The sequence below is a fragment of the Castor canadensis genome, chromosome 1, assembly GCF_047511655.1.
Source record: "Castor canadensis chromosome 1, mCasCan1.hap1v2, whole genome shotgun sequence".
Taxonomy (NCBI): Eukaryota; Metazoa; Chordata; class Mammalia; order Rodentia; family Castoridae; genus Castor; species Castor canadensis.
In genome coordinates, this window is record NC_133386.1 from 114,661,703 (window position 1) to 114,686,935 (window position 25,233).

Genomic DNA, 25,233 nt, shown 5'->3' on the forward strand with positions numbered 1-25,233 from the left:
TCTTTTCTTCCTTCCTTCTTTCTTTCTGTAGTACTGGAGCTTAAACTCAGGGCCTACACTTTGAGCCATTCCACTAGCTCTTTTTTGTGAAGGGTTTTTTCAAGATAGGGTCTCATGGAACTATTTGCTTGGAGTAGCTTTGAACTGCAATCCTCCTGATCTCTGTCTCCTGAGTAGCTAGGGTTACAGTCGTGAGCCACTGGCACCCAGCTCTTTGATGTTGATTTCTAATATAAGATTCAAGGAGTTATTTCAGTTTTCTTCTAATCACAAAAGTTGGCTTATGTCCTAAAACATGAGCTGTTGTGTAGAAATTTCTATGAGCTGCTGAGAAGAATGTATTCTGTGACTGTTTGGTGGAATATTCTGTAGATGTCTGTTAAGAGCATTTGATCTATAGTATGTCATTTAATTCTGAAGAGACTTGTTTTGATTTTCTTTTTGTTTTGTCTAGAAGAGCCATCTATCAGTGAGATTGGGGTATTGAACTCACCTACTATTATATTGAAAGTCTATCTGTGCCTTAATGTCCAGTAATACTTGTGTAACGAAACTGGGTGTGCTGATTATATATATGTGTGTGTGTGTGTATATATATATATATATATAATGTGTATATATATATATAAAATTCAAGCATCAATATATATAATTATATACAAATTGTAAATATATGTATATTTACAATTGCTATAACCTCTTGATGGATTGTTCCCCTTATCAGGATGAAATGACTTTTTTGTGTTTTCTGAGTAATTCTGGATTGAAATCTGCTTTGTCATATATGAGTATAGCTCCTCCTTCTTGTTTTCTGGTCCCATTTGTTTTGAAAAATCCTTTTCCATCTTTTTTACTTTAAAGTTGTTTGTCTTTGCCAGTGAGGTACAATTCTTGCAGGCAACAAATGGTTTGGCTTTTTAATCTAATTTGTCTGTGGCCACATCACTGATTGGATGTTTTATATTCTTTGTTCTTTCAGTTGAAGTATTTGCAATGTTCATGCAGGACTGGGTAGTGACGGGTGAGCCGTTGTTTCTCACCACTAGACTGAGAGTTCATCTAAGTAGCCAAACACTTACCCAACAAACTTATGGCACTCTAGCACCACTCTGAGAAGAAAACTAGCTGCAGAAGTGACTGGGTATGTGATAATATGGAAGAACACTAATAACTAATTAAGAACAATTACCACCAGAACTCCAGTAACTTTGACAGACTAAGAAGCAAAGGTAACACTATATAAGTTAAGATGATAGTAGTTAATTTAGGGTAGGAATGGAAATAAAACAGGAAGAATTATACTAGTGAATACTTAGAGAATATAAACAGGTATAAAAATGGAAGAAGAAGCTGAAGTAAATAGAAGGGAGGAATGAGAAAGAAGAAGAGAATAGAGATCTGGTTAAAGATGTAATTTGGCGGGGGCGGATGAGAAATTAAAAAAAAAAAGACACAGCAATCAAACACCCAGCTGAAAACAATGGGGAGGGAGAAAGGAGGAAGAAAGGAAGATAAAAATATTGAATATTACAAGACAAGTTGGCTTCAACCCCTACACTTGTGAGGCAGAGGCAAGGAGATCACAAACCTAGGCCAGCTTGTACCCTATGGGGAGAGACTATCTCAAAGACAGAAAAAAGGTGAACCAACAAAGGCCAGCCATGGTGGGATACACCTGTAATTCCATCTAATTGAGATGCAGAGATTGGAAGGATTGCTGTTTGAGACCAGCCTAGGTAAAGTTTGCAAGACTCATTTCAACAAACAAAGTAAGTATTGTGGCTCATTTCTGTAATCCCAATTGGAGGCACAGGTAAGAAGATGGTGGTCCAAGGCCAGCCCTTGGCAAAAACCATGAGAACCTATCTGAAAATAAAGCAAAAAGAGCTAGGGGCACGCATCAAGTAATAAAGCACTTGTCTAGCAACTGCAAGGTCTTGAGTCCAAGGCCCCAATCCCACAAAAAAAAAAAAAAAAAAAAAAAACTGGATGAACAAATCAAAGAAATCTTTAAATGTAGAAGTAACATAACTATAAAAGCAAGGAAAGGAGAAAAAGTGTATAAAAACAAAGACAACAAGAAAGGGTTCCCAGCCCTTGCTGTGTGTTCACATAGACCAGATGATGCAGACTTCTAATCTCTAATATCAATTGCTGGATCAGGCTCCTTACACAATGGCTTCCCACCAGTGATCTGAGATTGAATTCAGAAAACAGAGAATTTTCCTGGTGCCTAAATGCTTTGCAGATTCCAGTATCCTTCTTGATGTTCATTGTTATGTTTTCTAAGTCTCTTATTTTTTCTTTGTTTACTCTCTACTCCTCTGTGCCATGACACTTCTGCTCAAACCACTTGTGGATGCTGTCTTTCCCAGTTCTACTATTCCCCCCTCTTTTTTTAAAAAATGAAATTCCATCTGTTTACAGCTGAAACCACAGTGCATGCTTTTTGAAGTTTTGGTCTATTTGTTCTTTTGGCTCAATTCCTATTCTTTGCAGCTGCCCACACTCCATGTTTCACACAGGGCTCTCTACCTGCAGTGGAGTGGTCCGTCTCTCCTTCTGTTCTGCTTACCAAAGCTGTCTTCCTTCCTTTTTAAAATCTGGTTCTATTTGATCCTGAAACCTCAATGTCTTCCTGCTGTCACCCACCTTCTAAGGTAACTGTTCTCCAGCTACTTCCCTGGAGATGCTAGGGTTGGGTTCCTTTCATCCACTATCTTGTTTATTGGCTATTTGTATATCTTCTTTGAAATGTTTATTCAGATCCTTTGCTCAAGGTTAAAACAGCAAGCATTTATTACCTCACAGTTTATGTGTGTCTGCAATAGAAATACACCTGTGGCTCAGTGTCTCACAAGTCTGCAGTCAAGGTGTCGGAGTATGGTGTGTGGTCTCAGCCGAGGAAAATCCTGTTCTCAGCTCGTTCATGTGCAGCAGGTCAACATGACTCAGTTCTTTGTGGGTCTTTGGACTGAGGTCCTCAGTTTCCCCAAACCCGTTACCTTTAATACCTTACCACTTAAGGCATCTCTGTAGGGCAGTGCTCAACAAGTCAATTGATATCTCATCTATCCATGACACAAGTCAATGAAAAAGAAAAAAAGCAAGATGTATGCAGAGGTCTTCAAATCAGAATGTAACTTAGTATTGGAAATGACATCCAAATTCTGCATTCATTAGAAACAAATCCCCACACACTTGCACAGAAATGATCAAGATGGGAGGAGAGAACTTTTGGACATGGGCAGATAAGCTTATGGCATAGGATTCTGGTGATGGCTTCATAGGTGTATGCTTATCTCCAAACTTATCAAGTTGTACACATTAGCTGTGGATAGCTTTCTTTTACATTTTTCTCTTATTAGTGTATATTAATTGTACAAAGAGGTTTCATTGTGATAACCATGCATACATGCAACATACTTTGATCAAATTCACTCCCTCAATTACTCTCTTACCACCCCCACATTTTAAACAACTTTTAATAAATTTCATTGTGTATAGCTTTTTGTATGTAAAAGCGTTAAAAAGGAAATATTTTATTTATTTACTTTTTGGTGGCACTGGGGTTTGAACTCAAGGCTTCATACTTGCTAGGCAGGCACTCTACCCCTGAAGTCACCCCATTGGCCCTACGAAATATTTTTTAAAAGAAACAAATCGTAAGTCTGCCCATACTCAAGGGACAGGATAACACCGGGCTTGAATGTAAAAGTTGGGGATCGTTGGGAGCCATCTTAGAAGCTGCTAACCATATCTGCTCTTGCCCAGATTATAATTGGGTTCTTGACCTTTTATTATTTTGTTCTGAGAGCAGGCACTCTTACTTATTTTCTCAATGGTATGGTTTGCACTATAAAAGTTTCATGGTTTGTTTTGAGGTGGGATTGCCCTCTATTGCCCAGGTTGGTAGTGAACTTCCAGGTTCAAATGATTCTCCCACCTTAGGCTCCTCAATAGCTGGGACTATTGTCATGTGTCACCCATGGCTGGCCAAAATTTTTAATTAAAAAAATACATTTTTATCTTAAATGGCTATTGCCAATTTGCCTGCTGTGGGCATTTCACACTCCCACCAGCTACCTATGGTGTGCTGGTTTCCCACACAGCCTTGCCAATAGAGCACATTGTCACACTTTTGGATTTCTGTCCATGTCAGGGCTTTGGACATGCCAGGCAAGTGCTACCACTGCATTATGTCCCTAGCTCCAGATTCTCAAACCCCTACGGTGTATGGTGTGATACCCATATGTTCTTACATTAATAGTGGACAGGGTGCATGTGTGTACACACACACAAATGGTCACAAATGAATTGTATGATTCAGAAGAGAACCCTAGGTATGTAGCTCTAATGCTAAGTGGGAAATTGGACATGGAGTGGAACAGTGGAATGGAACTGGGGAAATGTCCGGCCTCCCAAGGTAGAAAGGGGAGACCTGATCCCGGCTTTGGACTTCTGTTTTGGGTGGGGAAGACAGGGCTCCTCTCCTGTCTTGTACTAGAATGGGAGAGCAGTGTTCTTTATTGCCAGAGAGCTTGTGAAGGAGGGAGGGAGTGTGTTAGAGGAGATTCAGCATTGAATAACAAAGCTTGTAGAAGGAAGGGGCACCACAGGTTGGGACAGAACTGGTACCTCTTAGTATAGGCTTTCTTGTTTCTGGCAAAACACTAGGCAGCATTTTTATCACATTCACACAGCTGTTGTCCTGGTTTGCGGCACAGAAGGTTGCCATAGCAACAATAGTGGCCACATAGCACCAAAGGCCATGATTATTGAGTGCAGCAGGAGGGTCTTCATGCTGATGACTCTCTTAGATGTGCCGCTGTTGATACCTCTAGTGATTCTTTCAAAAGCTTTTAATTTTGATGTAGCCAATTTACCTACTCTTTGTAGGTGCTTTGGGTGTCACGTCTAAGAAACCATTGTCACAAAGATTGGCTTATTTCCTTCTCACAGTTTTAAAGTTGTAGCTGTTAGTTCAGATCTCTGATCCATTTTGAGTTAATTTTTTGTGAATGTTATGAGTTATGGGTCCAGTTTTATTACTTTGTATGTGGATGTCCATATTTCTCAGGACTGTTTGTTGAAGATTATTTTTTCCATTGAGTTATCTTGCCTCCACCTACTGAAACACCATAAATATGACACCTTACTTCTAACCTCTCAGTTGTCTTCTATTTATTTGTATGTCTATCCTTATAAAAATACCGTGGAAGATTTGTGGTAAAGTGTATGTGTGTGTCACTGGGGTTTGAACTCAGGTACTCATGCTTGAAAGGCAAGCACCCTATGACTTGAGCCACTCCACCAGTCCTTTTTTGTGATGGGTTTTCTCAAGATAGGGTCTCTGGTAATATTTGCCAGAGGCTAGTTTCCAAAGGCTATCCTACTGATCTCTGCTTCCTACAAGCTAGGATTCCAGACAAGAGCCACCCACATGGCACTTGACTGTAGTAAATTTTGAAACCAGAGCTTTTTCATCTTGCTTTGCCTCCTCTAGGTTTCTTGCATTCCCACATGAATTTTTGGATCAGTGTGTTCCTTACTGCAAGAAAGATAGATAGTTGAGGGGTTTTTGTTTTTGTTGGTTTTTTTTTTCTTTTGAGACAGGGTCATTTTTATGCAGCCCAGGCTGGCCTCAAACTTGTGATCCTCCTGCCTTACCTCAGTGCTGGGATTACAGGTGTGTAGGAGCATGTCAATCTTCTTGAAATTTTGGTAGGAATTGAATTTCATCTGTGGACCAACTTGAAGAATATTCTCATTTTAAAATGTTAAGTCTTCTGATCCATGTACACTTAGATCTTTAATTTCTATCAATAATATTTTATAGTTTTTAGTACATAGGTCTATTGTAAATGGCATTGTTTTCTTAATTTTTATTTTCAGATTCTTATATAAAAAACACCATGGAAGTTCAGGAAATCATCAGAGACTTCGAGAACCTATATTCAAATAAATTTGAAAATCTTAAAGAAATGGACAGATTTCTAGACACATATGATCATCCAAAACTGAACCAAGAGGAAATTAATCACCTGAATAGATCTATAACACAAAATTAAATTGAAGCAGCAATCAAGAGTCTCCCCAAAAAGAAAAGTCCAGGACCTGATGGATTCTCTGCTGAATTCTACCAGACCTTTAAAGAAGAACTGATACCAACCCTCCTTAAACTGTTCCACAAAATAGAAAGGGAAGGAAAATTGCCTAACACATTTTATGAAGCCAGTATTACACTTATCCCAAAGCCAGGCAAAGACATCTCCAAAAAGGAGAACGATAGGCCAATCTCCTTAATGAACACTGATGCAAAAATCGTCAACAAAATAATGGCAAACCGAATTCAACAACACATCAAAAAGATCATTCACCACGACCAGGTAGGCTTCATCCCAGGAATGCAGGGGTGGTTCAACATACAAAAATCCATAAATGTAATAAACCACATTAACAGAAGCAAAGACAAAAACCACTTGATCATCTCCATAGATGCAGAAAAAGCCTTTGATAAGATCCAACACCATTTCATGATAAAAGCTCTAAGAAAACTAGGAATAGAAGGAAAGTACCTCAACATTATAAAAGCTATATATGACAACCCTACAGCCAGCATTATACTTAACAGAGAAAAACTGAAACCATTCCCTCTAAAATCAGGAACTAGACAAGGATGCCCATTATCTCCACTCCTATTCAACCTAGTACTGGAATTCCTAGCCAGAGCAATTAGGCAAGAAGAAGGAATAAAAGGAATACAAATAGGTAAAGAAACTGTCAAAATATCCCTATTTGCAGACGACATGATCCTATACCTTAAAGACCCAAAAAACTCTACTCAGAAGCTTCTAGACATCATCAATAGCTACAACAAGGTAGCAGGATATAAAATCAACATAGAAAAATCATTAACATTTCTATATACTAATAATGAACAAACTGAAAAAGAATGTATGAAAACAATTCCATTTACAATAGCCTCAAAAAAATCAAATACCTAGGTGTAAACCTAACAAAAGATGTGAAGGGACCTCTACAAGGAAAACTATACACTTCTGAAGAAAGAGATTGAGGAAGACTATAGAAAGTGGAGAGATCTCCCATGCTCATGGATTGGTAGAATCAACATAGTAAAAATGTCCATACTCCCAAAAGTAATCTACATGTTTAATGCAATTCCCATCAAAATTCCAATGACATTCATTAAAGAGATTGAAAAATCTACCGTTAAATTTATATGGAAACACAAGAGGCCACAAATAGCCAAGGCAATACTCAGTCAAAAGAACAATGCTGGAGGTATCACGATACCTGACTTCAAACTATATTACAAAGCAGTAACAATAAAAACAGCATGGTACTGGCACAAAAACAGACATGCAGACCAGTGGAACAGAATAGAGGACCCAGATATGAAGCCACACAACTATAACCAACTTGTCTTTGACAAAGGCGCTAAAAATATACGATGGAGAAATAGCAGCCTCTTCAACAAAAACTGCCAGAAAACTGGTTAGCAGTCTGCAAAAAATTGAAACTAGATCTATGTATAGAAATTAAGACAATGATAAATTAAATCATGAATGCTAACCCTGCAGTCACCACAGGAATTTCAGATCACAGTTCTGAGGGTGTCCTCTCCTTCTTAGTCAACTTCTGCTCTTAAATCTTAAGAGATATTTGACATCAACTTCCAACATGACAAAGAATCAACCATAAAGAATGACAATATTATTTATTATGAGATTATACTGGTGCCATTTTCAACTTAGACATTTATCAATGGCATTTAACCATACAAAAACAAATTCAAAAGATAACTGCAAGCAAAATAATTGTATTTTATTAAAAACTGAGAAGTTACAGTACAGACTTTTTCATATTCTTTTACAAAGAAAAATGAAAGAACTGACTCAAGCTCAATGATATTTAGTTTTCAGTCAAACTAACAAAACCATTTTTGAAAACCATGAAAATCTATAGCCTGATTTATTCAGGGTATAAACACATATTTTTCTCGCAGCAAGAAAACTCCAATGCAGTAGTTTGAGAGTGATCTGTTCAATACAGCTGGGTTAGTTTAAATAGCAAATTAGTATTTCTATTTCATGTGTGTGTATGCACATGTGCAAGTACAAAGTAGCCAATTTTAATAAGAAATATGAAGGATCAGAGTACTCCATCATTTTACTATTCATAGGGCAATAAATACCATTTCTTAATCCTATTTTTTAATCTCTTAGATCAAAACTAACCAGTTTCAGAATGGTGTGTGGCTAGCACATATTACAAGAAACAATTCTGGCAAAGTATTGACTATTACATTCAGCCATTTAGTGTTAGAAGATACCCTATATTACCTATTAGATCACTTTCTCCAGTTTTCTTAGGAAGGGGAAGCTAGTTGAATTAAAGTGACTAAAATAAACCCACTTTTCAGCCAGGCCTGGTGGTGTACATCTGTAATCCCAGCTACTCAGAAGACACAGGCAGGATGATTATGGTCCCAGGCAAGCCAGAGAAAAAAGCAAGACCCTATCTAACAACAAACAGACAAACAAAGGGCTAGCAGTATGGCTCAAGAGGTAGAGCACCTGCCTAGCAAGTCTTTATAAAAAATAATAGTAATAAAAGTAAAAATAAATTAAAAAATTTAAACCCCATTTTAAAAACTTATTTTACATTGTCAACACTGCACGTTTTTACGATGTTACTGTGTTTCTCAACAGACAGTCTTTATTGAGCCACTGGTATTATTTAAATAATTTTATTTATTATTTCCATAGCTCTATTCCTATGTCCTCCCTCTTAAATGAAGAATAAGAAGCGAGGACAAGATGACATTTTTAGGGTACATGCTGTCAGTAAACAAATGCACTACTCAGATGCTGTGTTGACTCTATGGCAAAGACGTGAGATGTGACCATTAAGGTATGGTAAGACCTATGCTTTTCCACCTCTAAAAATGGCATTTACATAGAACTTTAGCATCTTACAGTACTTTGAAGAATAACTATTATGAAAATACTGAGTAAAATCAAACCCTGTTACAAAATTTACAGCACATACACTATCATAGCTGCTTGTAAAAATGCACTGTGTTGTCTGAAAGAATTGGAAATGGTTTTAATAAAGAATCCCATAAGGCAGAACTAAAGCATAATGTGGCATTTGCTAATACAGTACTTGCTTCCTTTTGCAAATACCATGTAAACTGGTCTTTAACCAACAACAAAAAAAAATCCCTAATTTTTATTTCCTGAATTGTGAAGAAATCTGGCCATGTGAGGAAAAGATCCTCTGACAGCAAATCTGGGAACCAGTGCACCAACAAGTTGACTGGAATGCTGACAACTCTTTTGGGTAAGGGAACAGAGGGAACTGGTTTGTGACAGCTCATCACAGGTAACACAGCTTTTCTTCACTCACCCACGCAGGTGGCTCTCAGACAAGGTTCACCTTTCACAAGAGTCTTCATGGTGGTAACAGAGAAATGCTGAAGTCATCTTAGTGACAATGTGATGGTTCAAACGATGGCAGATACGGAATTTGACAGGTGTAATTGCTCTCATTTCTCCAGGCTTCAGAACAAAAGCAACAGCCGGCAGAATCAAAGTATCTGTAGAGGATGTTAGACTCATTAAAACTAAATATGAGAGAAAAAATTCTCCAATGATAAAATATTGTCCTTAGTAAGAGTGCACTTACACTTTGCCTCTAAATAATGTTTCTTGTTAAGGATTAAAACTTTCTCCTTTTTTAGCCTTTCTTCCTTTCTGCATTTCAACTGTTTTCTTGTATTTAAGGTTTTGTAACTGAGTGACTTTGATACTGGATGTTGATTCAGCCTTCTCACTGAATAAGAAAGCCTCCTTGACAATAATGTTCAAGATGTGTTTGCACTGAATTTACAAATTACTTATTGCTATGATAAACTATTCAAAATTTAATTGCATTTAATTCCATAAGGAAATAAATAGGTACAAAGATAAAACTGTGCACAGACTAGCCATACCATATAAGACAGGTGACAAAACCTAATACTGCTTTCTATTAAGTAATGATTTCAACTCATTTTATACCAAGTTATAAATTTTTAAATGTCTACTTCATTCTTGGATTCAACACTATATAACCTTAGTACAATGGAGACTACTTTTCCTATGACCTCTTTCACATTCTCCTAGTGTGCTAAAGGCTCAATGTAACAAATTTAATATAAAATTATGACAATTATTAATACCTAATATGTGTTCAAAAATGTATTCTTATGAATTTGTACCAAAATAAAGCTTCTGATGTATCTGTAGGCTCATATTTGATGACCAGTTAATAATGTAAGCAAAAAAATACCTGAATAACATTTACATACAAAAATAGAGAATATATACAGTGAGCTTAATGGCATCTCATAGAATTATATATTAGAATACTATATCAAGCTGATTAAAAAGTTCATGATTTAAAGTGTGAATCTTTTTAGATTATCAGGAGACAATCCTATTCTGAATGCTTTAAAAGCTTAGTAATTTTTCAGCTTCCCCATCAAATGAGATTTGTGTGCTTGAAAAATATGGAGTGATAGCAGGTACTTCTCTGGAAGATGCCTGGAGTGTCTCAATATTTATTAGAAAGTTGGTTGTTGTTCCTTCCTATTATGGCTTATACTCTCTACAACAAAATTAGAAATAAGGGCAAAATAGTTTCTGATGGGTATTGAGGGGGTGGGGGGGGAGAGGGAGGGGGGGAGAGGGAGGGGGCGGAGTGGGTGGTAAGGGAGGGGGTGGGGGCAGGGGGGAGAAATGTCCCAAGCCTTGTATGCACATATGAATAATAAAAGAAAAAAATAAATAAAATAAAAATGAAAAAATAAAATTAAATTAAAAAAAAAAATAAAGTTTGTTGTTGTTTAGGAAAGAACCTAAGCATGCATTTCATAGTTCTTTTATCCTGCACACCCAGATCAGTAAAAGACTGTGGTTAGGAAAGCCACAAGGTTGGAAAGTGTCCACAAATCACATATTTTGTCAAAATAACTATTTTCTGCCTACAAAACCAAGGAAAGTTAAGAAACTCAAGGAGAACTCAAGTCATAAACACTGTAACTGGGCTTGTTCTACCAGCCAGCAGTTACACCAATGAATATCTCCATTCTGTTTCAAAGACAACTACTTCTTTCCTTTCTGAGGTTTATGAAGCCATAGTACAAAATTATTACAAACAGAATTAAATAGACTCAACACTAAAACAGAACATAATTGATTCTTCTTCGATGTGATGTGAAAAACAAATTCTTGGCCTGGGAATCAGATCAGGTTTTCTTGATCTCACGGCTGAGTGGTCTTGAACAAGTTACTTCACCTTTCTGAGACTATTTCCTCCAACGGCAAATAAGATGGTTGTACTGGATAAACTTCAAAGGCCTGTCAAATTTGACTGAAACACTAAGTCAGAATCTGGCCTAGTGCTTCTCGAATGGTATGAACAACAATTACCATCACAGTGCAGCATTAAAATCATTCTGAGTTGGAGGATTTTCTGATGCTTGTATTATGGTTAGTTAGAGTTTTCTACACTTGCTGCAGCTAATAATAAGTACTGTTTATCTAATAAAAACATAATAAATACACTTTATATTATACATAAATTCTACTTTGAAATTCACTTGGATGGTCTGGAGAAATTGTATATTTATATAGCCTTATTTAATTCCCTTATAGTTGAAATCCTGTACCTTCTCAACTCGGCAGCAAAAGAACACAGGGAGAAGAGAGGTAAATTTGGGTTAAAGTGTTTATATGAAGAATAACAGAGTGCTTTTATTCTTTAATTTTTTTATATTTGAAATTTAAAAATGAATTTTTAAAAACTATATACCTAATGCATAAAACCAAGGGTCTCTAACGGTACAGCACTGCTGTGAGTTAGTTTACTGTCCAGTCTGAATGTTCTACCAACCCAACAGTGTACTCGGCACTATTTTTAAGAAACGGCGATGTATTTTCTGGCTCTTCTTTTAAACAATTTTCAGAACTGAGATACTAACAGAGGACTCAGAGCTCTGCTTCTTCTACCTCAAGCCAGAGGCTAAGCATGTTGAAGTCGTATTTGGAGGAGGGCTTGGTTGAGTGCCAGATGCAACCTTAGGACTAGGATAAATAATTTCTTCAACAGTTATGTATGTACCTAGCAAGAAGCCAACAACTCCAGTGTATGCTATAGAAGTATTTTTCAGGACCATCCATATGTTGTAATGCTCCTTTCAAAATATAAGGATTTCAACCAGAGGTGGTAGGATCAGGGCCAACGTGCTGCTGCTCACAGCTCCAACAAAGGAAATCACAATGTCTAAACGAGGAATGAGAATTGCTCCAGCACCTAGAAAACAGAAATACATGCTCTTCTAAATTTAAATGTTTGGCACTTACATGAATACTAAATGTAGATCTTTTCAATACAGTAAATGTAATTAACAGAAGTCAGATTCTAAACTACTGCTTGTGGAAAAATATTTTGCTCTGAGTGATGAAACAAAACAAACTAGAACAGAGAGTGATCTTTCCTGGACTATCACTTGTGAACAGTTTAACTTTATTTTTCCACTGTAAGTAAGTTCAGGTAGTTTATTTCCAAAGCATTTCCATTATTCTGCCTCCTACACAGCTCATTCTACAATACACAAAACAGGGTGGTATGGTTTGAGTAAGTAAGAGATAGTTTACAATAGAATTCCAATTAACTGATATAAAACCAACAATGGAAACAGCACATCACAGTTATGCAAACACCACTATAATCACTGAGCAAGAAGAGTCGCTGAAGGAGACTAAAACTTGTGGTCAAAAACTGGATGAGTTAGATATGGCGGTACACAACTTCAAGCCTAGCACTAGAGTGACTAAAGCAGGAGGGCTGCTAGTCAAGGCCAGCTTGGGCTACACAGCAAGATGCTGTCTCCAAAAAGTCAAAGACCTAGGATGTGGTTCAGTGGTATAGCACTTGCCTAGCATGCCCAAGGACCTGGATTGGATCTCCAACCCTACGATGAAAAAAAAACTGAATAAGGATATTTACAAACTCTAAAAGTATCTTCCCTAACACAATAATGATAAAAGGAAAACAGTTCTTTGGAGTACAGAAATATGTCAGAGACCACCTTAACCAAGTTATCAAAGCTGACAACCAATAAGAGATAGAGGTACTGGGATGTAGTACCTAGCATCAGTCTTGTGGTATTTTTGCTAAACGTGCCTAACTTTAAACCAGATGTGGTGCTGTACATTTGTAATCCCAGTACTTGGGAGGATAACACAAAAGGACCACAAGTTTGAGGCCAGCCTGGGATATACAGTCAGACTCTGTCTGAAAAAAGGAAGAAAAAAAAAAAAAGCTTAATTTCAATCACAAGAAAGCACCAGAAAAACCCAAACTGAAGGAAATTCTACAAAAACTACTGGCATTTCAAAAGCATCAAGATCCAGAAAGGCAAGGACTTACCAAGATTAGAAAAAACTAAGAAGACATGACAACTAAATTAAAGTGGAACCTCAGATTCACTCCTGGACCAGAAAAGGCTATTACTGGCAAAACTACAGTAAGGTCTATAAATTGTAGCACTGTATCCATGCTATTATCCTGGTTTTAGTAACTGCATTATGCTTATACACCTGTTAACATCAAAGGAAGTTAAGTAAAGGGTTAATAGTAACTCTACTTAATTTGACAACTTTCCTATCTAAATTACTTCAAATTGAAGTGATTTTTTTCAGTAAGTCAAGTTGTGCTTAAAAAGTAATATTATAATTTCTTTGTGTTTGGAGCCTTCCAAACCCTCTTTTCTAGCTCTTCATGAACTATGTGAGTTGTTATAAACTACAGTCACTTTACTGTACCATAGAACATGAGAATTTACTCCTCCTACCTAATGGCATACTCCAGTATTGTGAGCAGGATTATCTTTCCAAGTCATTCACAAGTTTTCTGTAAGTTTTAATCTGCTGCTTTCTTGACGGTATCTTGATCTTACCAAAAGGTACCCACAGCAGATGTGCAAAAACCTAGTCTTATATTCTTTCTTCAATTCATCCTTAAATCATCTGCTGAGTGGTTTACTGAGGGTTTGGAGTTTGTTCCTCTGGAAGCTGTGGACATTACCGGTGCCTCCAGACATAATCCTGCCACCATGCTGCTTCTCTGACGTCCAATTACACAGCTGGCAGCTGTCCATGCTGGTCTCCCATTGCTACCATTTTCTCTCTAATCCTTGTTATCCTGCTCTGTATTTCTAAGTCCATTTCCTTTTGTTTCTCAACACTTCTACCTTCTTTGTCTTTTACTAAACATTCTGTGAGGTATCTATATGTCTGTACCTATACATACAGTTTAATTTGTCCTTTTTGTAATTTAATCTTGATTTGCAGTCTACTTCACATGTGCCCCTATATAAGCAGAAACCACCCCAATCACATTCCCTGTGTCATAAATGGCTTCTTACGCAATTTCTTCTAATTGACTCCAGGGCTTGAATGATGAGTAAGTGGTAAACCCTCATCAGGAAGCACTGGAGATACCATTTCAGCTCTTGCTGGTTTTATCTAGGTTTCAGTCTTCTATCCAAGTAGCTAAAGGAGTAGTGCTATCTAATTAAGTAATCAATTCAGCATTTGTTCTTTGCATTTATCAAATCTAAGGCATTCCATTTCATTTTATAAGTAAAGTAATAGTCACGGACAACATCTTTTTAAAGTTTCCAAGGAACAACCTCTGGAAGAAGGAAAAACCATATAAATTGCTTTGTTCAGCATAGCAATAGCTTTAATATTAAAGAAAACACTCAGGTATATCATTTCATCATTTAGAGTGAGCCCCAACTAGACTCTTAAAGGACTTGAGGTACAAACAATATAAAGTTCACCAGTAAAAGAGGAACGACCATAAAATTATGGGATAGTTTATTTTATTAGAAATGCACAGTGTTTGGTTTTTTGGTAGCAAAGGAAGTTACTAATATTTTTATTAAAGTGTCTTCATACTGGATGAACCCATGGTCTGCTTCTACACTTGCCTCAAATTTAGAGTGACTTACAATTTTTAAATCCTTTTTTAAAAGAATCCCAAAAGGATTCATAAATGGTCTCCTCTGAGAATTATGAAAAAATTCTAGGTTACACAAACAAATCACACTAAAAACTTTAAATGTTTAAATCATACACCCATCAAATATTGGTCTATCTGTAAAATATGTGAACTAGAATTCACAAACTTATATTCACCTACCACACATCCTGGGGAAGATTTAAAGTTATACTGCCTTTGATCTCATCACGAAAACACATGTATCCTAAAGTAGCCAAGGTAACGTACAAAGCTGTGACAATCCCCATGCCGATGCTCAATGCTTGAGGAAAGCGTTTTGATTCTTTCATTTGGTTTTCCAATGGAAGGACCTAAAAATAGGATGAAATTATTTTTTGAAGGACACAGAATACAAATATCTCAAAATAACAGCATCTCATATATACAAATTGGTCTATATACAAATTTTTTCTTTGAAGACGACACATATAATTGTTAGGTATTTTTCTATGTGCTATGTGTTTTTATACTACATACTTTTAATTCTTAAGAAGATTTGAAAACCTGCTCTTAGCAGACAAACTTACCAGTTTTTTAAGTAACGTTTTTATTTTAGAGTAAGTTACATTTACAAAGAAGTTGCAAAGAAGACACAGAAACCTCATACACACCCGACACAGCTTTCCTGGGGTTAACCTTTCCTAGTACCCTGGCATGAACAGCACTGGGACATGACTGGTAACTGAACTCCAAACTTCATTTGAATTTCATTAGTTTTCCACTAATGCCTTTTCTCTGTTTCAGGCTCTCATCCAGAAAAATCACCTTGCTTCCTTAGTCTCCTCTGGTCTATGAGTTTCTCAATCCTTCCTTGTTCTTCATTATCTTGACATTTTTGGAGCAGTATTAGTTGTTTTACATTACGTTTCTAACATGGGTTTGTCTACACTTTCCTAGTCATTAGACTGGTATTACAGGTTTTAGAGGACACCACAGAGAGGAAGCGCTCTTCTCATCAGACATGTTATCCTGATGGCAACCTACCTAGCTGTTTCCCAGGATTCTCTGTTGTAAAGCTACTTTTCTTCTCCCTCCTCATACTCTCTTTATTGAAAGTGAGTCTCTAAATCCAGCCCATATTTCAAGGACTAAGGGGGAATGAACTCCCCAAAAGAGTTTCCTCTTTTCCAGCTCTACATGAACTGCTTGGGAGTCTTTCCCATGTGTTTGTGTATGTTAGCATGGACTTGCATGGATCTGTTTTACACATCAGGCTAACACCCGATACTCTTTTATTCCTATTGTGCAGCACTGTGAATTCTCCCACAAAGGCTCCTGTGTCCTTTCACAGGCCTCCACTTTTGTTTTGGAGCACTTTCCCGCTTTATAGCACAAGAAACTCCACATTCATCTTACTTATTTGCTTCCACCCTAAATCAGACATTTTTCTCCAAAGAAGTATGGTTGACTTTGGAGAATGGTGCTTAAAAATCAGATCTGGGTGCTGGTGTGCTTGTTCCTACCGGGTGTCACTGCTTGTAGGCCTCAGGAGACAGAGGTAGGTAATGTACTCATGTCTGCTGACCCACGGACACATCTGTGACTATTTCCATGCATACACCTATATTACTGTTTGTCAGTTTTAGTAAGACCAATAGATGACTTTCATTGTGTAAAAAAAACTTTTAAAGAAAGTCAGGAAAGGCTAAAAAGAAATAAAAGTTTTTTCAGCTAATCTTCAGAGGGTTTGGTCATACAATTTGATCCTATTAATGAAAACCCTGGGTAATTACAATAGCAAGTATTTACTTGAGTGTTTACAATATGGTAGGTATTATTCTAACAGCTTTGCAAGCAGCATCTCACAGTCATCAGTACATCCCAATATGATAATAACTCTACTATTATCCCCACTTTTCCTGAAAGTAAGTTAGCTATTAAGAGTACAACAGAGTGAAGAAGCAGGGTGATTCTGTGGAGACCTTCCAGATCTCGTCAGGGATGAACGTGCCAGTGCTGTTAGAAAAGAGAGGGGGGAGGAAACTAACATTTCCTGAACCTCCTCTGTGACACACAGCATTGCAGGTGTTGTATGTATAATATGCTTTCTGGAACAGACTGGAGAAATAGGAAAGAAGAATCAGCATGCCTGAATAACTGACAGAATGGGGAATGAACAACAGAGTGAGAAGGATTTACTGCAATGTTTCAGCACAGTTAAGCTAACAAAAAAGGACAATGAGAAAGTGAAGCTGGTTCTGGGTAAGAATGTATGTGATGGACTCTGAAGTTGTTGAATCTGAGATGTCAAAGACAATGCTTAACTAGAAATTTCCAAGAGTTAACTAAATACCGGAACTTACCAGTTAAACACAAAAATTAAAATTAAATAGATGTGAAAATTCTCTACAGGAGAACTCAGAGAGCAAAACCCCATGTCAAATGGTATATATCTTTTCAATCTATTCTGTCTGGGGTTCAGATAGATGATAGATAGACAGAGAGACAGATAGGTATTTACAGCAATTTTGCTCCCATACCAAATCATCAAACTATGGAACAAAGTAAATTCAAATAGTTTACTTTCCCCAAATCTACAAATTCTAAGTTATATACAAACTGGAAGAAACTTAAATGGATATTTAAGAGCTTTAGGATGCCTTTATCTCTTAGCATTAGCTTTGGGGTAACAATGTTTTCAAAGAAAAGAAAGCCTGACATGCACACATCTAAAGGGAGAATTTGTATTTGACTTTCATATGACAATAACTCTGTCAAATAATCTAGCCTATAAAATACGACACTTGGGATGTGCTTGAATATGTGGGATATGGATAAAACTGAATTGGCCATGACTTAAATTTTTGAAGCTGGGTGTTATGTACATAGAAGACCATAATACTACTCTTAAATTTTGACAAGGTTTGAAATTTTCCACAGTACAATGTTAAAAACCATCTAGTCTAATACCATTATTCTATTTATAAAGAAAAAGAATTAGAGACCCTGAGTTATATGTTTAAGAGCAATCTACTGGTCAGTGGAAGAATGATCAAGTCTGTCAACACCAGATTGGAAATCACATTCTAGAAATAAAGACAAGTGAAACAAAAAAGGGAAACATTAGTCAGGTACCTGTGGCTCATGCCTGTAATCCTAGCTACTTGGGAGGCTGAGATTGGGAGGATCACTCACGGTTTGAGGTTAGACAGGGCAAAGAGTTTTTGAGATCTCATCTCCAAAATAACCAGAGCAAAATGGACTAGAGGTAGAGCTCCTGCTTTGCAAGCATGAAGCCCCAAGTTCAAATCCCAGTCCCACCAAAAAAAAAGGCAGGGGAACATGCATTTTTATGTGGTTTCACTATATAAATTCTAGGGTTGAGTTTTTTAAAATAATAATAAACACTTATTCTTACCACTCCTATGCCTTCAAAGGTAAATACAGCAGTACCAAAAAAAAGTGGGTATTTTTTCCAACCAGCCACTACTGGAAGATTGTGGGGATCTGGCATGTTCTGCAGAAAGGAAGGGGGAAAGACAGGTTACATTTTTACTTATTGTTAAGAATTGAAAATGGAAGCAAAATCATGTTCTCCTGGGCTTCACAGCAGCAAACATGGGTTACAAAGTGAACATTTCTTTCAATAAACACAATAAGCATCCTATGTTACATGTGGCTAAGCTGTTAGGATTAATTGCCAAAGCAACTGTTTCCCTCATGCCCACACATTCCATCTAACTGAATGCTCCTGATTATCTGTTCTACCTGCAATCCAGGCTGTGCACTGGACAAGGCTCCTGTCATAACAGGAAACACACAAGCAGCTCAGGTCTCAGGTACCCACTGCTGCTGCTGTCTCCACTCCATCACTGCTCCCTCGGTTCTCTACAGCACCTGGTCCTGACCTAGGCTTTCTACCTCACAACTCTGCTGCTCCCCAGAACAGGTCTCTTCCAGCTTCATGTTTATTCTTTGACATGACAGTTGTTATTACCCTTAGTATTTATCTATATATGCCCTCACACTGCCTTTGACAACTTGGCCCCGACTCACAGCCTCACAATCTAGACAAACTCACAAACAGCACACCTTATTCAAGATCTGTAGCACCACAATGGCTACTTCTTCTAAATCCCCCAAGTCTACTCCCTACTCCCCACCATCTTGAGTTCACTGTCTTACCTAATCAGAAGTAAAATTCAAGGCCAAGGGAAGACCGAAGTGTAAAAGCCCTTGGATAATTTGGGGAATAGAGGTCGGTACACCTGAAGCACACAGCACTGTGTGACATGACTTAGTGACACATGAGTGAAAACATGTGGCAGTGTGAGAATGGAAAGGGACCCAAAGGCCAGGGTCATCCGATATTACTAAACCGTTATTCAAGGCGAGCATGAGGCTATTTCACTTCCCCGTGCATGAGCTCACACTGTTCCCTCTGCCCCTATGGGAATGACCTTTTCTGTCCCACTAAGTCTTAAACGTTCAGCTAGGGTCACAGACCCTAAAATCCTTTTGTGATCTTCTTTCCTGCTTTACTACATTCATATGTGCTATGAAAAAGAATACAGGTTTGGGAATTCAGAGATGGGAAAAACAAAAAAGACTCCCCAGAAGAGTTTGCAATGAATTGTAATAGAGATTTTACAATTACCTTGAAAGAAGGTATAGGATGGGTTAGACAGGAGGGAACAAAACAGGGTTCTCAACCATTTTAGGGTCATTGGCCCCTTTCAGATACGAAAGTCCTCTCACTGCTTAGCAGGAAAATGCATATACACATAAGGAAATGCTAAGTCTTACAAAAATTCTAAGGGACTTTCAAATTCCTAAATCCAAAGAAATCTTTTTAAAGCAATTGGGTAAAGAATCCCAGACCACAGCTGATGAAATCAGTGCATGTTTTACATGCAGTCCAGGAGAAGGGGCCACAGCCTCACAGAGTGGCAGCAGACTTAGGCAGTGATAAGAAAATGACAGAATTACATACATATCCATCCCTTGTGATTGGGTTGGCATGTGATTTTAAAATTTTAAATGAGTAACAATACACTCAATGAGTTGTCCCATGTGAACACTGTATTAAGAGCACAATCCTAAATCTCACAACATCTCTAACAGGGTGGGTAGGTACCACCAAATTCTAAAGCATATTTGCCAAGGGTCAAAACCAGACCTGAGTACAAAGCCTGTGCCTGTCATGTCTGTCACACACTTTTCTAGTCAAAAGTTCCCCCAAGGATAACAGTAACTGCTTGTCTGCTATGTGCCTCACATCCAGTGCAGGTCTTTACATATCATACTATTACCTCTAAAGTAAACAAAAGTCTTACTTAAATGTGACATTTTTGCTAAAAATGTACTTACCGTCACAACATATTGGTAAATTATCATGAGACTGACAGCCATGGAAATGTTGGCAAGAAACGAAAGCACAAACAGATTCTTTAGCTCACGAATGAAGACCAGAAGAATTACAAATGGAAGAAAGCAAAGCATGTATATCCTCAGGTCCACAGTTCTCCTCTCACATGCACTAGATGAACTGGAAGTATTTGAAGCAAACACTCTGCTTTCCAATAATCCTTCATGAACCTGTATCAGATTAGCAAAGGAGTAAGGAAGCAGGGAAAACATCCAACTTACAAACATAAAAGGTACACAGAAACCCATAATCTACACACACTACGATAGATTCCCAGGGCATGCACTATAATAAATAAGATATTTACATATTTTCAAGATATTCTGGCTTCCTAGAAACTCTTACGTATGTAGACATCAGGTGTAAGGATAACTGAGGTAAGAGAATCTCCTTCGGGAGATAACTTCTTATATTGTACTGTAACTTCTTATATTGTACTGTAAAAATAAAGTCCACCAGGAAATTATGGCGATGGATTTACTAATTTACTTTGGAGCTCTGTGACTATCATGCTCAAGTTCCCAGCAAAGGTCTTGAAGATCTGCTCTGAGATCTCAGCACCTTCTTCAGAGTAGGAAACGAGTGCTAAGTACTTCTCCGAAACACATAGCAGCCAAAGCAAAGTTTAAAGACCGTGCAGAAGGCAACTGCTTATAGATTACCACCACTATCAATACATATTTTCTAAGTCGCCACCAGATTCATGCACGGCCATTTGCTAGACAGCAGGTCACTTCTGCTTGAGTAGAAATCTTTTACAAGATAAACCAACTTTGTCTGAAAACTTATTCACCCACTTCCATAACCCGATTTTCAGATTTACTATTTGCAGGTTCCACTTATTAAAAATTGTCTGTGATTCAATTAATCATATAATCCAACTTACTAAAATAGATGAAATTTATAGAAGATTTTAGAAACAATTTTAAAACGTACAGCCAAAGAAATCACACTGCAATATAAGTACCAATGAAAACCCATTTTCCCCACACTCTGCACCCTCCTTGGAATATACTGCTACAATCAAGAGCCTGGATACATAGATTCTTAACAAGTTGACTATAATCACAACAGCTAGTACCATTTAGCACTTTTTATGTATCAGGCACTGAACTACGTGCTTCATATGTACCTCATTAAATCCTCAAAATGGCTCTCAGAAGTGGGTTACAGTACCAATTTCAATTTAAACTACAGGAAACTGAAGCTGAGAAAGTAGAAAAATTTACGTAATATCAAGCTAGGTTGTAGAATCCAAACTTAGGCCTGAGAATTGTGAGAGCTCCATGTTAACCTGACCAAATTCTGCAACATAGAGAGAGGGTGCTCTGAGCAAGTACCACCTGCCCTGCGCTGACACATCGCTCTTGGAGTGGAGAAAGAGGCCAACAAGTCAGAACTTTGAAACAAAGCTCTGATACGGTTGATAATTCAAGAGTTTCCTTTACTTTACTGTACATTCGTAATTTATGATAAGCAATGCTTAATGTCACTCAGGTGGTGGGGACTTCATCGACTACATTTTTAAGCTATGTGGCAATTTATAACTCGCACTCTCTCATGCTATGCCACGCACCATTTAAGAGATGCATAGCTCACCATTATCTTTCTGGTAACTGGCATCGGAGCTTTATATTTTAGTTTCTATTCATCTGAATTGAAGCAAAATTGGCAACTTGCATCCTTTGGCATTAAGAAGAGAGCTCATTACTAACTCAATTCTTGCAACCACTAAATTGTTTAGAGCCAAGGGCTTCTTATCAAAGCAGTACCTCTGAAAACAGTATTAGGTAAAGGTGAAAGTTAAGCTCTAACATGAATTTCTGGCAAAAAATAAGGCAGTAACAGAAACCATTTTTAATGGGCTGTCTGAATTACTGGGTGCTTGGTAACTTAAAATTAATCCTATCATAAATATAATATTTTAGCATTCATTGGTAGAAAGATGGTTATGACAATTCTCAGGATTAAAAATTACAATAAAATAAAAATGTAGATACATACCTAGAGCAAGATTCAGGTAAACATTTGAGTCCTTCGGTGCCCTCTAGAGACAGAGATGGGCTATCTAATAGGACTTCTATGGTCTCACATGTTTACCAAAATGTACACTGGAACAAATATTATAAAATAAAATTGCTAAATTCAGTATTTTCCATTTAGACTTCAAATTTACTAAAATCTACTACATCTTAACTTTTCAATGGCTTATAATTTAATGGTTAAAGTTCCAAAAGCAAATTAAGTTCTTTGGTAAAGCTAAAGAATTAATGTCATACTTCCCTACATTTAAATACTGTTTTATGTTTTACAAAGACTTTCACAAATCTTTTATCAGATGAGCCTCACAATAAGTTTATCAGGAACAAGGGAAGATTTTGTTACTATTCCTAATTTACAAACAAGGAAGCTGAGGCTTGGCCAGGGATAAGGGGTCTTACCCACTGTGAGAGCTAAATCTGAGAGCAAGGATTTGGTCTCCTATCTTCTGACTCTTGCGAATGTTGCGAATGTAAACTACATTTCCCCATCTCCATTCTCCATGCCAAAACACTGTCTCATCTATGTGAACTTCTCCAGAGTATCTCAAGAGTGAGACAAGGAGGAGCTACCAGAACTATGGCAGATGAGAATCGCCAATGCAGTGTTTCCCCCCCCACCATCTGTCATAATGGTTTAAAGGGACCAAGATCAGCTACAGTGCAGGTTTCCACATGTGTCTGACAACTAAACCATTAATTCTTTGGGTTATGGAAATATTGCACCTTCAGTCACACGCATATTAGGGAAGTACCAACCCCACAGCTTGATCCTAGAGTTTTCATTAACAATGTGCTGTATACTGTCACATCTCTGCAGAGTGGCACTCTACTTCATGATGCTCAGACCTCACCTATTCTGCCCAGGTGATGTGTCACTGCTCTCAACTACTTTCCAAAGCCTGCTCTTTATGGCTCTAAAGGGCTTTCACCTTTCTATCTACAGCCGGCATTCTGCTTACCTCCCAGAGAGTCACTTTTTTTTCGGCACTACTGAAGTTTGAATTCAGGGCCTGGACTTGCTAGACAAGCAAACACTCTACCACTTGAACCTTGACCCCTATCCCCAGTCCTTTTTTTTTGCTTAAGTTATTTCTCAGGTAGGGCCTAATGATTTTGCCCAGGACCAGTGTCAGACCACAAACCTCCCCTCACACAGCTGGGATTATAGACATGTACCACCACACCCAGCTTGGTGGTTTTTTTGCCTGGGCTGGTCTTGCACTCCAGATCCTCCCATCTCTGCCTCCCGAATTGCTGAGTTTTATAGGCATGCGCCACCACACCCCACTTGAAAATCAATTCTCTACCCCATCTTCCAGATATGCACAAATGAGTTAAACTTTTCCATTCAACTTTGGAAGCAACTGATCATATTTCATAGGAGAAAGTTATCCAAAACTTTTAGGCATTTTCTCCTGTTTTTTCACTCTGTTACACACACACACACACACACACACACACACGCATGTACCTAAAATCAGACAACATTCTGTCCAGTGATAAACAACACGTTAGGTGGTAAGTCAGGTGTGGTGGTGAACGTCTGTAAACCCAGAAGCAGATGGATCATGAGTTCAAGGCCACAGCAAGACTCTGTGTCCAAAAACACCCACAGCGAATGTTAACTGTGACAAAGACCTAGGTTGCAACCTAATTACACAGACTTTAGGATATATTTCTCATGTTTCGTAAGACTGCTTCATAAAAATAAGCACACCATGTACTTCACAGAGTAATTATAAAGATCAAAATGCTGTATATCACAGCATGCAAATATGAAATCATAAGGCATTATTCCTAGGTTAAACAGAGCTTACTGATCACTCTCAGCACACCTGAGAAACAGAGGAGTGCTGCCATCTTGCACAATCCTAAAATTCATTTCTTCATCGTAGTCCCATGTGAATGACTGGCAAGATGGTGCATGTTATCAGCACTTGACATCAACATCCTTATGAGGAACGGGGAGTCCTAGGATTATGCAATTTTTGGCACATCATCTATAACAAGTAATGCTAATGGAAGCACTGACACTTTATTTGATAAACAAGAGCACAGGCAGAACTGCTGGTTCTTTCCATCCCCTCACATGTCTCTTCTCTACGTGCTGTCACTGGTCTCTCACTCTATTCTACAATAACATATATCTGAGAGAACACCTGTACCTAAAGGATCAGCAGAAGTTTAAGTTACAAATTTTTCTACCAGAAAAGTTTGTTTCGTAAATTGTCCTTTCTCTCATAGGATTTGGGAGTCTAGTGGTGGAAATCAATCTATAAATTAACTTTAATACAGTATGATCAAGGTTATTTTTTGGAGTCTTACAGAAGTGACGAGAAAATAATAAATTCCAGGAAGAGGTGAAGAAAAGGATGTCATGGAGGAACAGCTATGGAAGGTTTCCCAGGTGACACTGAAACTGGGTTGGGAAATTTTCCAGAAATACACAAAACTTTTATAAATGCTGAGATGTGGAAATAAAGCGCTCACAACTAAGTGTGACCCTTTAACAGACCCTCTCATTTCTGTACAACAGCTCCACCAACTCTTTCAACATTAAACAGCTGTGGCTCAAGTGTAATCTACAGGGATGGACAAAATCAGGGGTTGGCAAAGGTCCACCATCTGGTTTTGCAAATAAAACTTTACTGGAATACTGCCACATTTATTTGTTTACATATT

General features: G+C 37.7%; 1 protein-coding gene and 1 long non-coding RNA gene across 7 annotated transcripts in view; one reads left to right on the plus strand and one right to left on the minus strand.

The window, feature by feature from the left end:
* The first annotated feature begins 632 nt into the window (after window positions 1-632).
* Window positions 633-10,315, plus strand: LOC141413905 (uncharacterized). 2 transcript variants are annotated; one of them, XR_012439002.1, is made up of 3 exons: window positions 650-1,141; window positions 5,896-8,937; window positions 9,444-10,315. It is a non-coding gene; the product is annotated as an uncharacterized lncRNA (long non-coding RNA). The 2 variants fall into 2 exon arrangements; XR_012438943.1 differs by having other exon boundaries at window positions 633-1,141; window positions 5,896-10,315.
* Window positions 8,758-25,233, minus strand: part of LOC141422477 (neutral amino acid uniporter 4-like) — a 449,783-nt gene continuing 433,307 nt past the window's right edge. For all 5 annotated transcript variants that reach the window (XM_074072420.1, XM_074070219.1, XM_074072191.1 and 2 more), the window contains exons 5-9: window positions 20,452-20,679; window positions 18,500-18,598; window positions 15,283-15,452; window positions 12,193-12,384; window positions 8,758-9,625 (exon numbers count right to left, since the gene is read on the minus strand). In XM_074072420.1, the coding sequence (XP_073928521.1) occupies window positions 12,285-12,384; window positions 15,283-15,452; window positions 18,500-18,598; window positions 20,452-20,679 (597 nt within the window). In that variant the 3' untranslated portion in view covers window positions 8,758-9,625; window positions 12,193-12,284. The remainder of the gene's footprint in view (window positions 9,626-12,192; window positions 12,385-15,282; window positions 15,453-18,499; window positions 18,599-20,451; window positions 20,680-25,233) is intronic.